General features: G+C 46.3%; 2 protein-coding genes across 2 annotated transcripts in view; one reads left to right on the forward strand and one right to left on the reverse strand.

Annotated features, from left to right (window-relative positions):
* Positions 1 to 2,012: 2,012 nt before the first annotated feature.
* Positions 2,013 to 8,802, reverse strand: LOC115540478 (transcription factor AP-4). The gene is made up of 7 exons (XM_030351809.1): positions 8,436 to 8,802; positions 5,979 to 6,144; positions 5,252 to 5,350; positions 4,966 to 5,136; positions 3,700 to 3,849; positions 2,744 to 2,914; positions 2,013 to 2,289 (listed from the first exon to the last, which is right to left on the reverse strand). The coding sequence occupies exons 1-7, from the start codon at positions 8,522 to 8,524 to the stop codon at positions 2,134 to 2,136; spliced, it is 1,002 nt and encodes a 333-aa protein (XP_030207669.1). The 5' UTR covers positions 8,525 to 8,802; the 3' UTR covers positions 2,013 to 2,133.
* A 2,604-nt stretch (positions 8,803 to 11,406) lies between these two features.
* The window catches only part of LOC115540661 (zinc finger protein GLIS2), a 21,252-nt gene continuing 21,212 nt past the window's right edge, over positions 11,407 to 11,446 (forward strand). The window contains exon 1 of the mRNA XM_030352140.1: positions 11,407 to 11,446. This exon is cut by the window's right edge and continues 356 nt beyond it. The gene's annotated coding sequence lies outside the window, so the exon portion shown is untranslated.

Genomic DNA, 11,446 nt, shown 5'->3' on the forward strand with positions numbered 1-11,446 from the left:
GATTCAAATAAATGGAATGTTTACAGCATCAAGTCAGCGTATGAAAACAGGAGCGATACATGGCCACATTCCCCGGGCGGGATTCCAGTCGGACAACAGAGACGCAGGACATAAGGAGGGGGGGAGTGGGTCTGCTGTCTGCAGGCGGGGGGGGGGGGGGGGGGGGGGGGGAACAATCTCATTTTCAGTGCAGTGCACTGAGCAGACGACACAAATAAAAACAATAACTATTCAACGGTGCCCTTTCGATGGGTCCACACCACCCATTAAAAGCACCTCTATTACCAACCACATTTTTACCTATTTTCATTGTTTGCATTGTTTTCCAGGATACCTAGACGTGGCTCAAATTCAAAACGGAATAAATTGATTCGTAATGTAGTTTTTAGGTGTAGGTTTGGCGCGTTTGCCCACCAGAGACGGTTGACTGTTTTCCAGCTCTGGCACATTCAAGCCGAGATTCATCTCCTCCTCAAGGAAGATAAAAGACTACATATGAAGATGTTACCATCAGTTTTCGTTAACCCTCCCTGCCAGTGCACTAGGTAGTGTAAGGATAAACAAATAGGGGTCTCCCTTAGTGCTCCGAACAGCAATATATAGACCCAGAGCACACAGAAGGTACAACGTTACATTCTAAGATGTAAGCAAGTGATGCTTGGTAAGTACATGTCTAGAAACGGTGCATAGATGATCCCTTCCTCATTTCAAACAGTCACTGGAGATGGAATTGCATAAATGCCCAAAGCGAGTGCATAGTCACAACGGTCCAACACGTCTGAGATGCTCAGCCGATGCTTTTTAAAGAGGCCTTGTTTAAAAGATAAAACCTGGGACCCGATTTAGTTAGATTCCAAATAAATGCGTCCAGTTTTTAATCTCAATGGTTCAGGGGGTATGGTATGTTTATGTTCTTAACATACGTCATTATTTGTAGCAGAAGAGGGGACAGATTTCTGGATGAACCAGCTTCGATTATGTGTATAGCTGTGTGTGTGTGTATCTATAGAGAACAATATCTGACGAGCAATCTGAAGATTAATTACCATTCCAGTTATTTAGCCCAAGGCCGCGTCTCGCATCGACAATATACACTAAGTCAGTTGTTTAAGTCAAAGAGCGAGACACTCCCGCCACATACATTCAGTAACACTGCAAAACAAAGAAGGAAAAGCCCCTTCTTGACTTGATTGATGGTTTAGCTTAATCTTACTCGTTATATCCAAAACACGGGATCAGACATGGATCAATTTGGTTTGAGTCCATCAGATGAATCGTTGATTCCTACAGTTTTCTTTTTGTTGAGCTTCGTCCACTTTATCGCAGCTTAAACCAGCAGGGTGGCACACATGAGGCCAGACGAAGGGGGGAAATAAGTGCACCCCTCTGAATGCACCCTCAGCACTTGGGGGCTCAGCCTGCCCCGAGCTGTATTACATTCAACTCTCCGTCGAGTCTATTCATTTGCAGCACACACATAATACTGTCAATGAGTATACTGGAGCCGGGCAGCGCTGACGCCACGATTGTAAGTAGCACGTGATGAGATATTAAATGAAACAAAAAAGGACGGAGGATTGAAAAGTATCTTTTTTTGGAGGAGGACGACGATTGGTTTCGCTGACGTTTTTTTTTCAGTTTTTTTTCTGCTCTAGTATCAAGCAGCTTTGCAACAGTGCAGGAAAGAGGGAACACCTCCGAACACAAACTTACGTTTATTGGGTTCGCGAAGTTGCACTTCCCGGTTACTTAACCGGTTCGTTAACCGTGTAAACAAATTTGAATTGGTCAACGAGGAAATTGTCTTCCGAAGGACACTGGTGCTTACAGTGGGGTTGTCCTGGTTTCCAGTACGAAGGAAATACGTGACTTAACAGTGAGTGTGGGGGGGGGGGGGGGGGGGGGGGGGGCGATAACGGAACGCCAAAAAAAAATAACTTGTTCGCGTCAAGAGGCAACTACAGTGTGTGTGTGTGTGTGTGTGTGTGTGTGTGTGTGTGTGTGTGTGTGTGTGTGTGTGTGTGTGTGTGTGTGTGTGTGTGTGTGTGTGTGTGTGTGTGTGTGTGTGTGTGTCGGTTGGTGCGTGTTTGTGTGCGCGCGCGTCTAATGCAGCTTTTGCATGCAAGCCACGGGTTAGTTCATCGAGCGCTCCTCCCCCTCAGTGTCAGTGTCTGTGTCGGAGCAGGTGGTGTCCATGGCAACGTGGGCGGGGCTGACGATGACCGCCCGCCTCTGCTCCTCCTCCACGCTGCACCTCCTCTCCTGGGTGCGTTCGATGTGCTGGATGGCCTTGAGGGAAGCACACAACCGTTAGTCATCTCTCGCTAAATCCCGATGTGACATTTTGAACACACACACATCAGCGTCCGCTGTTAAAAGCTCACGTTTAAAAAACGAAATGGTGTCAAGTCATGAGCGACCCTTAAGGCTTAGTTATGGTTCCACGTCCCCGCAACGCTACGGGTGTTAACGGAACCATTACGCCCTTGTGGACCCTCCTTGCGTCCACCGCAAGGGCCTGACGTGCGCCTCCCAAAACGGGTCGACGCTGCAGCAAGGGCTGTGATTGGTCCGCTCACTGAAACCCGACGCAGAACCAAAATAGGTTCACGTCCGCGTGACTGCTTGGTCATTGCGTTGCGTCAACGTGGAGCCATAACTTAAGCCTATAGTATTTTAGTATTTTGTATAGCACAATCTCACACCGACGTGCGTGGACGTGCGTGCAGGGCTCTCCTCGTACCTGCACAATGGTGTCCAGGTTCTGTCTGGACGTAGACACAGTGCTGGTCTGGGCGCTGGGGCTCAGCGTTACCACGGTGACGTGATGATGCGGGTGCTGGAGTAGTGTGGGGGCCGGGACGATGACGGTGGGGTGGTGGGTGGGGGCTGGAGGGGTGGGCGGGGCCTTGATCTAGAACAGACAGTGACTTGTTAAAGAATGTTCTTTTCTTGTTTTCCCCCAAAAAAATGAAAGGAACCAAAAAAATTAAAAATTAGGGCGTTACATTATTTCACGCCGTACTCTGCAGTCATGTGCTTATCAGCCGGGGCGCCCTACTTGCTAATTTATTGGCATCGCAGATTTTTCATTCAATCCGACACCTCAGCTGACTGGGGTGGTTGTTATCGTGGAGATCAACTGACAAGATATCAGGTCAGCCAAGGTCTGACCCAACGGTTGAACATGAAAAGTTAACATGGCCCCAAATCTTCCACTGAATCCCAATCCCTTACTGCTCACAGGTTCTGTGGAGCCCGGGTCTTGCCTTGTTTATGTAGCCGGCTCATCTGCTGGGAACTGTATACTATGGTATGGCATGACTGTTTACGCTACCGCTCTGGAGAGGGGGGGGAAGCCCCCTCTGCTTCCAGATAGAACTGGATAAAACAAATGAGAACAGCTGTTGCGCCAATAAGTCTGACACAGCCTGCATGAGGTAACGGCTGCCCACGTCTGGACACGCTGGGAGCGCACCTCAAAAGGTTGCTCAAGGTTGTTCAGTATAGTCGCTGCCGCTACATACATTGAAATACTAGCGTCACGTGCAGCATGATGGTCCACTAAAAATATCTCAAGGGTGATGTTTTAAGCCCAGCCGCTCATTTGCGTGGGAACATAGACAAGCCATTGCAAAGTACCCGCAATGTTTAAATGATGTGTGTGCGCGCGCGCGTGTGCGTGTGTGTCTAATGTACCTTGGGGCTGTGTGCGTGGTTCTCGGTGGTCTGCCCGTGCATCTGCTGCAGCCGTAACAGGGTCTGGCTCTGTAGCTGGGCCTGGGCTTCCAGCTCCTGGGTGATGACCTTCAGCCGCTCCGGGTGCAGGTGGTTGCCTAGCGTGTGCACCTGGGAGCAATAAGGCGGAGGAACACACGCACTTAGAGCCAGCGCAGCAGGAAGACTCTGATGCGCTCGGACCGATTCTCTTAAAAAGGAGATTAGCGGTCGGTCTCTCCAGGCTTCTCAAAAACAACCGTTACCAATAAAAGCACAAACGACTTCCTTGTACTGATTCCTCCGGGGAGCTTTTAATGTGGTTAACCTTCCTCCATGTTTACAACGGCCATGGAGTACTTTAATCTTTGTGATGAGTACTTGTAGGGCGATTCCCTGTTACATTGTGCAAAGAATCCCTACTGACAAACATGATTTTATATACTGTTACTCTTAAAGGCTACTTTATATCTGTACTACTATATCTGCATTTATTTATCAGACTCTATGCGAATTGCACATCACTTGCACACATAAGCACCTGTCCCGTTAACCAGACATCTGACCCTTAGCCTGGTCTGACAACCACGTTTATATAGGCTATATGTCTTATGTGTAGGGATTTCTTGGGATCTGTTGTACCAAGTCAGACCCCTGGGTGGGTCTTCGTTATGTACCGTCATGAGCACACTGAGACATATCCCTAGCAACTTGTACAGTTATATAGCAATAAATTATTGAACCTTGATCTTGATTCCAAAAGACAATTGTCTCTGTGTATCCTTTTAGACCAGGCGTCTCAAACTCGCGGCCCAATGGCCCATGGGATGATATTTTGTGTCCCCCTACTTGACAACAAAGTTTAGCGTTAGTGCGGCCCGCGCGTTGTTGTCAAACGCACATTTTTACTGAGTGGCTCGACAAAAGTCCAGACAAAAGCCAAAGGACGCTAAAATGTCCCGGTTTCCATCAACCGCTATGAAATGACCCTGTTGTCAGCGATTACATAGCCAACATGATCCTATTATAGCCCGATCATTAACTTAGATTGGGTCAGTTGTGCTCCTTTTTTTTGTGGAATACTTGATGCGGCCCAGCCTGACCCAGACTCTACCTCCAGCGGCCCCCAGTTAAGTTTAGTTTGAGACCCCTGGTCTACAATGTACTCTACCTCGAAAAGAAAATGATTGGATAGTGCCCTTTTAAAGTATAAGTGTAAATGTGTGTCTGTGAGCGTGCGTGTTTCACCTGCTCCTCCAGCAGCAAGCGAGCTGACCGCTCCTTGCCCAGCTGCTGCCGTAGCTCCAGCATCTCCCTTCGAAACTCCTCCCCTTTTTCTTCCTCCTGAGCGTCGGGGGAGCCAATCCCCTCGTCCTTCTCGTCCGCTCGCCTCCTCTTGGGCGACGAGCTGCTGAACTCCTTGGGGGAGAGAATGGTGCACCATCTGGTGTTAGGTTCTGACCCGGTGCCGACCACCAAAGAAGATGCTCATCGACACTCCGTCATTGACCTAATGATCCACACGCCACCGTACCTGGATGAACCGCTTCAGCTGGTTGTTCTGTTGCAGCAGCTGGGTCTTCTCCTGCTCCAGGGCGAAAATGTAGTCCGACGTCTGTTGCAGGATGGCTGCCTGGTTGGGGCAAACACGTAGGTTTAGATTAGGGCTTTGACTTTTGCCCAAAAATCATATTCGAAGTTTATTTGTTTATTAATATTCAAATATTTATTAATAACATTTTGACCATTAAATGCCTTCAGTAAGACCTGGATTGGGCTACGTGAGGTTTGTTTACCGCATTGCTATGGTTACCGGTCTTGCACGTTCCAACGGTTTATTAGGTTTCTAATAAATCGCTGTCTGATCAATACTTCATTCACTGCCTCTTCCGTGGTCGTTACAATATTATGAATGGACTGCGCCGGGTTCTCCGACGTCTCTCCCTCTTGGCCTGCCCACAACAGGTTCGAATATTAAGGGCTGCCTAGTATTCGTTTGAATTTTGATTTATTTTTTGATATTCTAATTATATTCGAATAACGAAGTTCGGAGTCAAAGCTCTAGTTTAGATTGAGAATTAAATTCACAGGTCAAACATGCATCATGAGCATGAAAGGCACAGACACGTTTTTCCTTACTCCACTGCCTTCTGGTGAAGAGCAGATTTCCGAAGCCAAACAAACACCCCCATGAGCTCAACACACCGTGAGCTCACAACCCAGCAGCCTGTGTCGAGTGTGCGTGCTCTTGTGGGCCGTACCTTGCTGAGCTTCTCGCCGTCCGTGTGCGGCAGGAGGGACTTGAGGGACTGGAAGCCGGCGTTGATGCTCTGCATGCGCCGCCGCTCGTTGCTATTGGCGATCTCACGGCGAATACGCCTCTCCTGGTCCTGAGCTGTCTCTGGGCTGAGGGGAATGTTGGCCAGGCTGAGAGAGAGAGAGAGAGAGAGAGAGAGAGAGAGAGAGAGAGAGAGAGAGAGAGAGAGAGAGAGAGAGAGAGAGAGAGAGAGAGAGAGAGAGAGAGAGAGAGAGAGAGAGAGAGAGAGAGATTCAAGACAGTGCCAAAGAGAGAGGGGGAGTCAAGACAGTGCCACAGCGAGAGGGAGTCAAGGCATTTCCACAGAGAGAGAGAGAGAGAGAGAGAGAGAGAGAGGGGGAGTCATGGCATTTCCTCAGAGAGAGAGAGATAGAGGGGGAGTCATGGCATTTCCTCAGAGAGAGAGATAGAGGGGGAGTCAAGGCATTTCCTTTCAGTTTCCTTGTATTGTGAAGGCAAAGAAGGGTCATGTGGGAAAGTTTAGTTTCAATTTGGTGCCCAGTTCATACAGAATCTTACAAGTTTGGAGTTGACTTTGTATTTTTGTCTTATTTGTAGGGATTAATTGCAATTGTTTTTGGAACAAAAAAAACATTAGTTTGTTGACTCCAGTACATGCACTTCCTCCTCACCAGAAAAGCCTTTATCCAAATGTTGACCTGCTAAAGAGGTCAGCTGTCACTCCTCCACTCAGCGCTCTACACCTCTGACCCCGTGTTATGTGGTCACAACTATTTCTTCAAGGAAAAACAATGGGTGAACCATGATGGCCAAAGAGTAACCGGTTAACCTGATTTTCCTGATCTTTTCAGTTTGGTGGATATTTTGTAAGAGGGGTTGGTAGGGCAACAATGCCTGGTTGGACAGGCAACCCTATGGCTGTCTGAAACAAAACAATAAGTTATAGCTGCGACTGCCTTTGACCTATATCTGGTTACATATGCTGCTTGGGTCACAACATTTCACAGATAGGGCTTACTATCACTGCGCGGTTCTGCATTCACTTTGAAAAAAATAAACGTTGGTAATGAAGCCAATGTGATTATTGACTTCCTAATGTTATTACTATGCAATAAAATCCAAGCTTTTCCCTGACTAGGGGGCACGATATGAAAGCCCTAGAGGGTTGCATGTTATTACGGTAACAGACTTGAGACAACATGAGAACATGACTTGAAGTAGACTGTTATTCATCCAGCCTCTGAATTGGCATGAAGCGCGCGCGCACACACACGCACACGCGTGTGTGTCTTATCACATCAGCCAGAGGAAGACAGATTGGGGGGTACGGATGGTTTTACTTGGGATACTTGGTTCGTATTTAAAGAAGGATATAGGAATAACGTGTGGAACAGTCTACGTTAACTGCGCGCATATGGTCATTCACAAATGTTGCTGAGTCACATGTGCGCGCCTCGTCGAGGGGTTGCGTTTATTGACGCACGAGTTGCAATAGGCTTAACAGTAACAGTCACTCTTTAAGAAACGGGAGAAACACAAACGAACTTCGATTCCTCGTTTTCCCATTCCCTCGGGTTCGGACTGAAATCGAAAGCAGCATCGACGTGCTGCTACTACTAGGCAAGTAGTATCACGCGATAGGACTGAAATGTGACACCAGCAGGCCAGCCCCTTGGCACCGAGAACAATGCCTTTTCCGTACACTCGGGAGCTAGTTTTGGTCAATGGCTAATCGTACTACTTTCAACCACACAAGACGTGCAAATCTCGAATTCAAACCACTGGAATGTGTGCGTTAGTGTAGTCCGTGTGGAAGGAAAGCGGGCGGGCCGGCGAGGGGGAAACAACAAAAGGCATGCGAAAAGCACCAGCCGTGTTACATTCTCCACACGACACACACCGTGGACCAGCATGGCTGCGCAGCGCTAGCCGAGCAGCTACACGGGCAGGGCTCCACACCGTGGCCCCGTTCCGCCCCGCCAAGGGTCGCTAAATGTGAGGGTTGAACCCGGGGGAACATGAAACACCGTGATTAGTGTTCGGTGGACCGCTTAGCGGTTGTGTGGCACGTTATCCCCCGGATAAACCGTGTCGAACACGGGGGGGAAAAAAGTGTATAGCGCCAAAGCGGCGTGCAGCACGATAACAACCACGTGGTTGGTGTTGCGCCCGACATAAACGCATCCATTTCGCGGTGTTTATTTACGTTTTCAACACCCGTTCGCGGTGTGGTCCGCGTCGATAGCCGCGCCGCTTCGGGTTATCGATAAGTGCCGCCATGGTCGGCGGGGGCACGAAAAGGAGTATTGACAACCATGTTGTGGGTTTACCAAATGCGGGTGCTAACGGCTAGTAAGCTAACCCACTTCCGATCCCGATTGCCGCCAGCAACAATCAATGCACGGCGTGTAAATAGGGCGATCTCACGTCGGATACATACCTACAGAGCCCCCCGATAACATCCTTCTCCGATTTCTTGAACTGCTGTAAGGAAGGGATCTTCTCTGTCGGCATCATGAAATATTCCATGCTTCCGAAGCCCCCCTTGAGAAATCTGTGTTGTTTTCCCCGCCACGAACCGCTTATTTAAGAAGAGGTGTTGATTATAGAAGCTTCCTATTCACCCTGTTTAGGTGCATAGTTTAAATCCTAAAAAACAATCGCGCTCCTGCGTTAAAGGAAAATAGAGAATCGGAATGCCTTGCTGTGTTGCAGCCACAGCTGATGGGGATCCTCCAGTGCGTGTGTGTGTGTGTGTGTGTGGCTCTTTGCCTCCGCCTACTACGTGTGTTTGCAGCTGATCTGTCTCGAGGCGGGAAACAGCTGGTAGGAATCAAGTTGCTCTCTGTTTTCCGGAAAAGTAGACAACGCACAAAGGAGTCCAGTGAAACACGGCTGTTGTGTGGCGCCGTGTGGATAGGCTTAGCCAATCTAGAATACACATGTTTAATACCTACATTGGATAACTCATAATATGCAAAAAAATAATGTTTTATCATGTATGATATTTGCTTTTTCATTTGATGGCCCCCTTTGGGGGACAACACTATCTTGCAAACATGAGCAAACACGAATTTATGGTTCATCAATAAACACAACAACAGTTAATAATTAATTAATAATAGTAATAGTAGAATGCCACTTATGATTTGGTTGTGTCTGAGCTGGTAACACACTTACCAGGCCCTTACTCATTAAAATAATAGTGGAATATATAAAATATATGTATAATAATCATGATAAATAAAAATAAATAAAAATCCACCTCTTGTTTATTACATTTACATTAGGGCATTTAGCAGACGCTTTTATCCAATGGTTACGGTTCGTCCACCAATCTGTCCAGTAATCTGAGAGGTCTATCCTGAAACCAGAAGACCTTTTATAAATGAGCCTCCATCTGAATCTGTTTGTTGTTTAGGTTTTGATTCGACGGTTTTGTTTTTCGGGTTAGGGTTAGGGTTAGGGTTATGCTTCTAATAATTCTCAGTATTGTACATATAGGCTTTGACTGTGTTCTTGTATTGGTGTTTATTTTCTTCTACTTTGAAACCCTTTTCCTTCATCGCTGATAATAGCTTGAAAGTAATGACGGAGCTACAAGAGACACATCCATATCAGCTCCCGAACAATATTAAAAAAGAAAACAAGGGGCTTTCCTCAAATCAACCCCTCACTGCAAAGCCAAACACTATAGAGCCATGGGGATCCGAAATATAGATATAAGCGTCAAATAAGTAATATATCGAGATTCACATTGCCCCCCCATGACCACTTGTAGCCAGCCTCTTCATCTTATGCACCTGGAACAAACGCCTTTTCTGCAGTCTCCTCCTCAGATGTCAACAACAACACTATAGCAGAAGGATTGCGTCACCCCCTTCTGCAACTCTGGAATTTGTCCCTCCTCCTTGTACTTTTAAGTTGGATTGAATTGTAAAATCCAGAAATGAGCCATAAAACCGCAGAAAGAGAAAGAAACAGTAGGCTATTTTATATTGTTGAAATGGTTAGATCGAATAACCACTAGATGGCAGTGAACTATCAATGGTACTTAAATGTTTGGGTCGGTTCTAACAAATAGCCTACATCTTAACTATCAGCAAAGAATATGCCGTCCTTATTTGCTGATAGATAAGCCCATCACATAGACACATATTTAGCTATATATTATGGTGTTTGATAGAAAGAAAACACAAATTCGAAATGGCCCAAACAATGTTGGAACTTCCATTGACTTCTCTGGCTTTTTGGGTTGACTATGCACATCAAAATACGAACGTGCATATGTTTCACAACAAATCTTTCGAATGGATGGTGAGCAATCATTTATGTATTTTCTGCAAAAAAAGAATAGCCTACTAAATACTAAGCCTCAACCGCTGACGGCTTGGTTTTCTGGAGAAATATAGCCCAACAGACGCGAAATGTTCAGGAAAGATTTATCCGTCTTAACAAAGTTCAAAGTTCAAAAAGTTCAAAGTTCAAAGTACTTTATTTGTCATTGCCATAAAGACAACGAGACAGTAGAGGCAACCAGACTTACACAGCTAAATAATAATAAATAACAATTAATAAATAGATTCATAAATATCATTCATAAAATAATAATAATAATTATAATAATTAACGCATGGAACAGCATAATTGCAATAGAAAGCAAAACAATATAAACATGCACAGCAAATAATTATAATCTCAAATTGAAGAAGTGAACCCATTATGGTCGTACGTCAGAGCCCGTCCTTCTTGGCTGGTCCTTTGATCCGGATGTGGCGTTATAGGTCTGTGGGGACGAGCACTGTCTGGTAGACATAAACACCCGCGCGTTGTGATCACCAAATCCTACAACTCTGGCCATACAGCCTTGACCCAATGCCTTCACGCACACATCGACACGAGCCTCCCACGCACACTTGGCCTACAAATATTCACAACGTATGCTTTCTAGTGTACCAGGTCGTTCTGGTGAGGACATTTGGGCAGTTTTGCCCTGCTTTCACAGCTTCCAGACTATGCAAATTAATTTAATTTTATGATTCTAAATTATTTCATGGGGATTTCCTAAGCAAATTTGGCCAAACGCACAGCATACCTATAGGGAGAAATCGGCCAAATCCATTGGTTATACCTTTGTATAGATGTCATTTATTTGCTAAAAACCACGCAAGATATAGTCCATCAAATGTACGTTTCTATGCAAATCCATGTTTTTACCATCCTATTAAATCGAAGATAATTTAGCGTACCACGCGATGTAAAACATCATTGGTGGTATTTCAAAGACACTACACAGAAAGAATTTAAGAGAATGGACGTGAAGAAACTTTAGACACAAGCGTCACCTCCAGCTGTTGATCCCCCCCACTCCACCCTCTCAGTTTACAGCACCACCCTTAAAACCAGCCTCCCTCCTCCCCACAAATTCAGTTGACCAGCGTCGCAACTAAG

Source organism: Gadus morhua, chromosome 3, assembly GCF_902167405.1.
Source record: "Gadus morhua chromosome 3, gadMor3.0, whole genome shotgun sequence".
Taxonomy (NCBI): Eukaryota; Metazoa; Chordata; class Actinopteri; order Gadiformes; family Gadidae; genus Gadus; species Gadus morhua.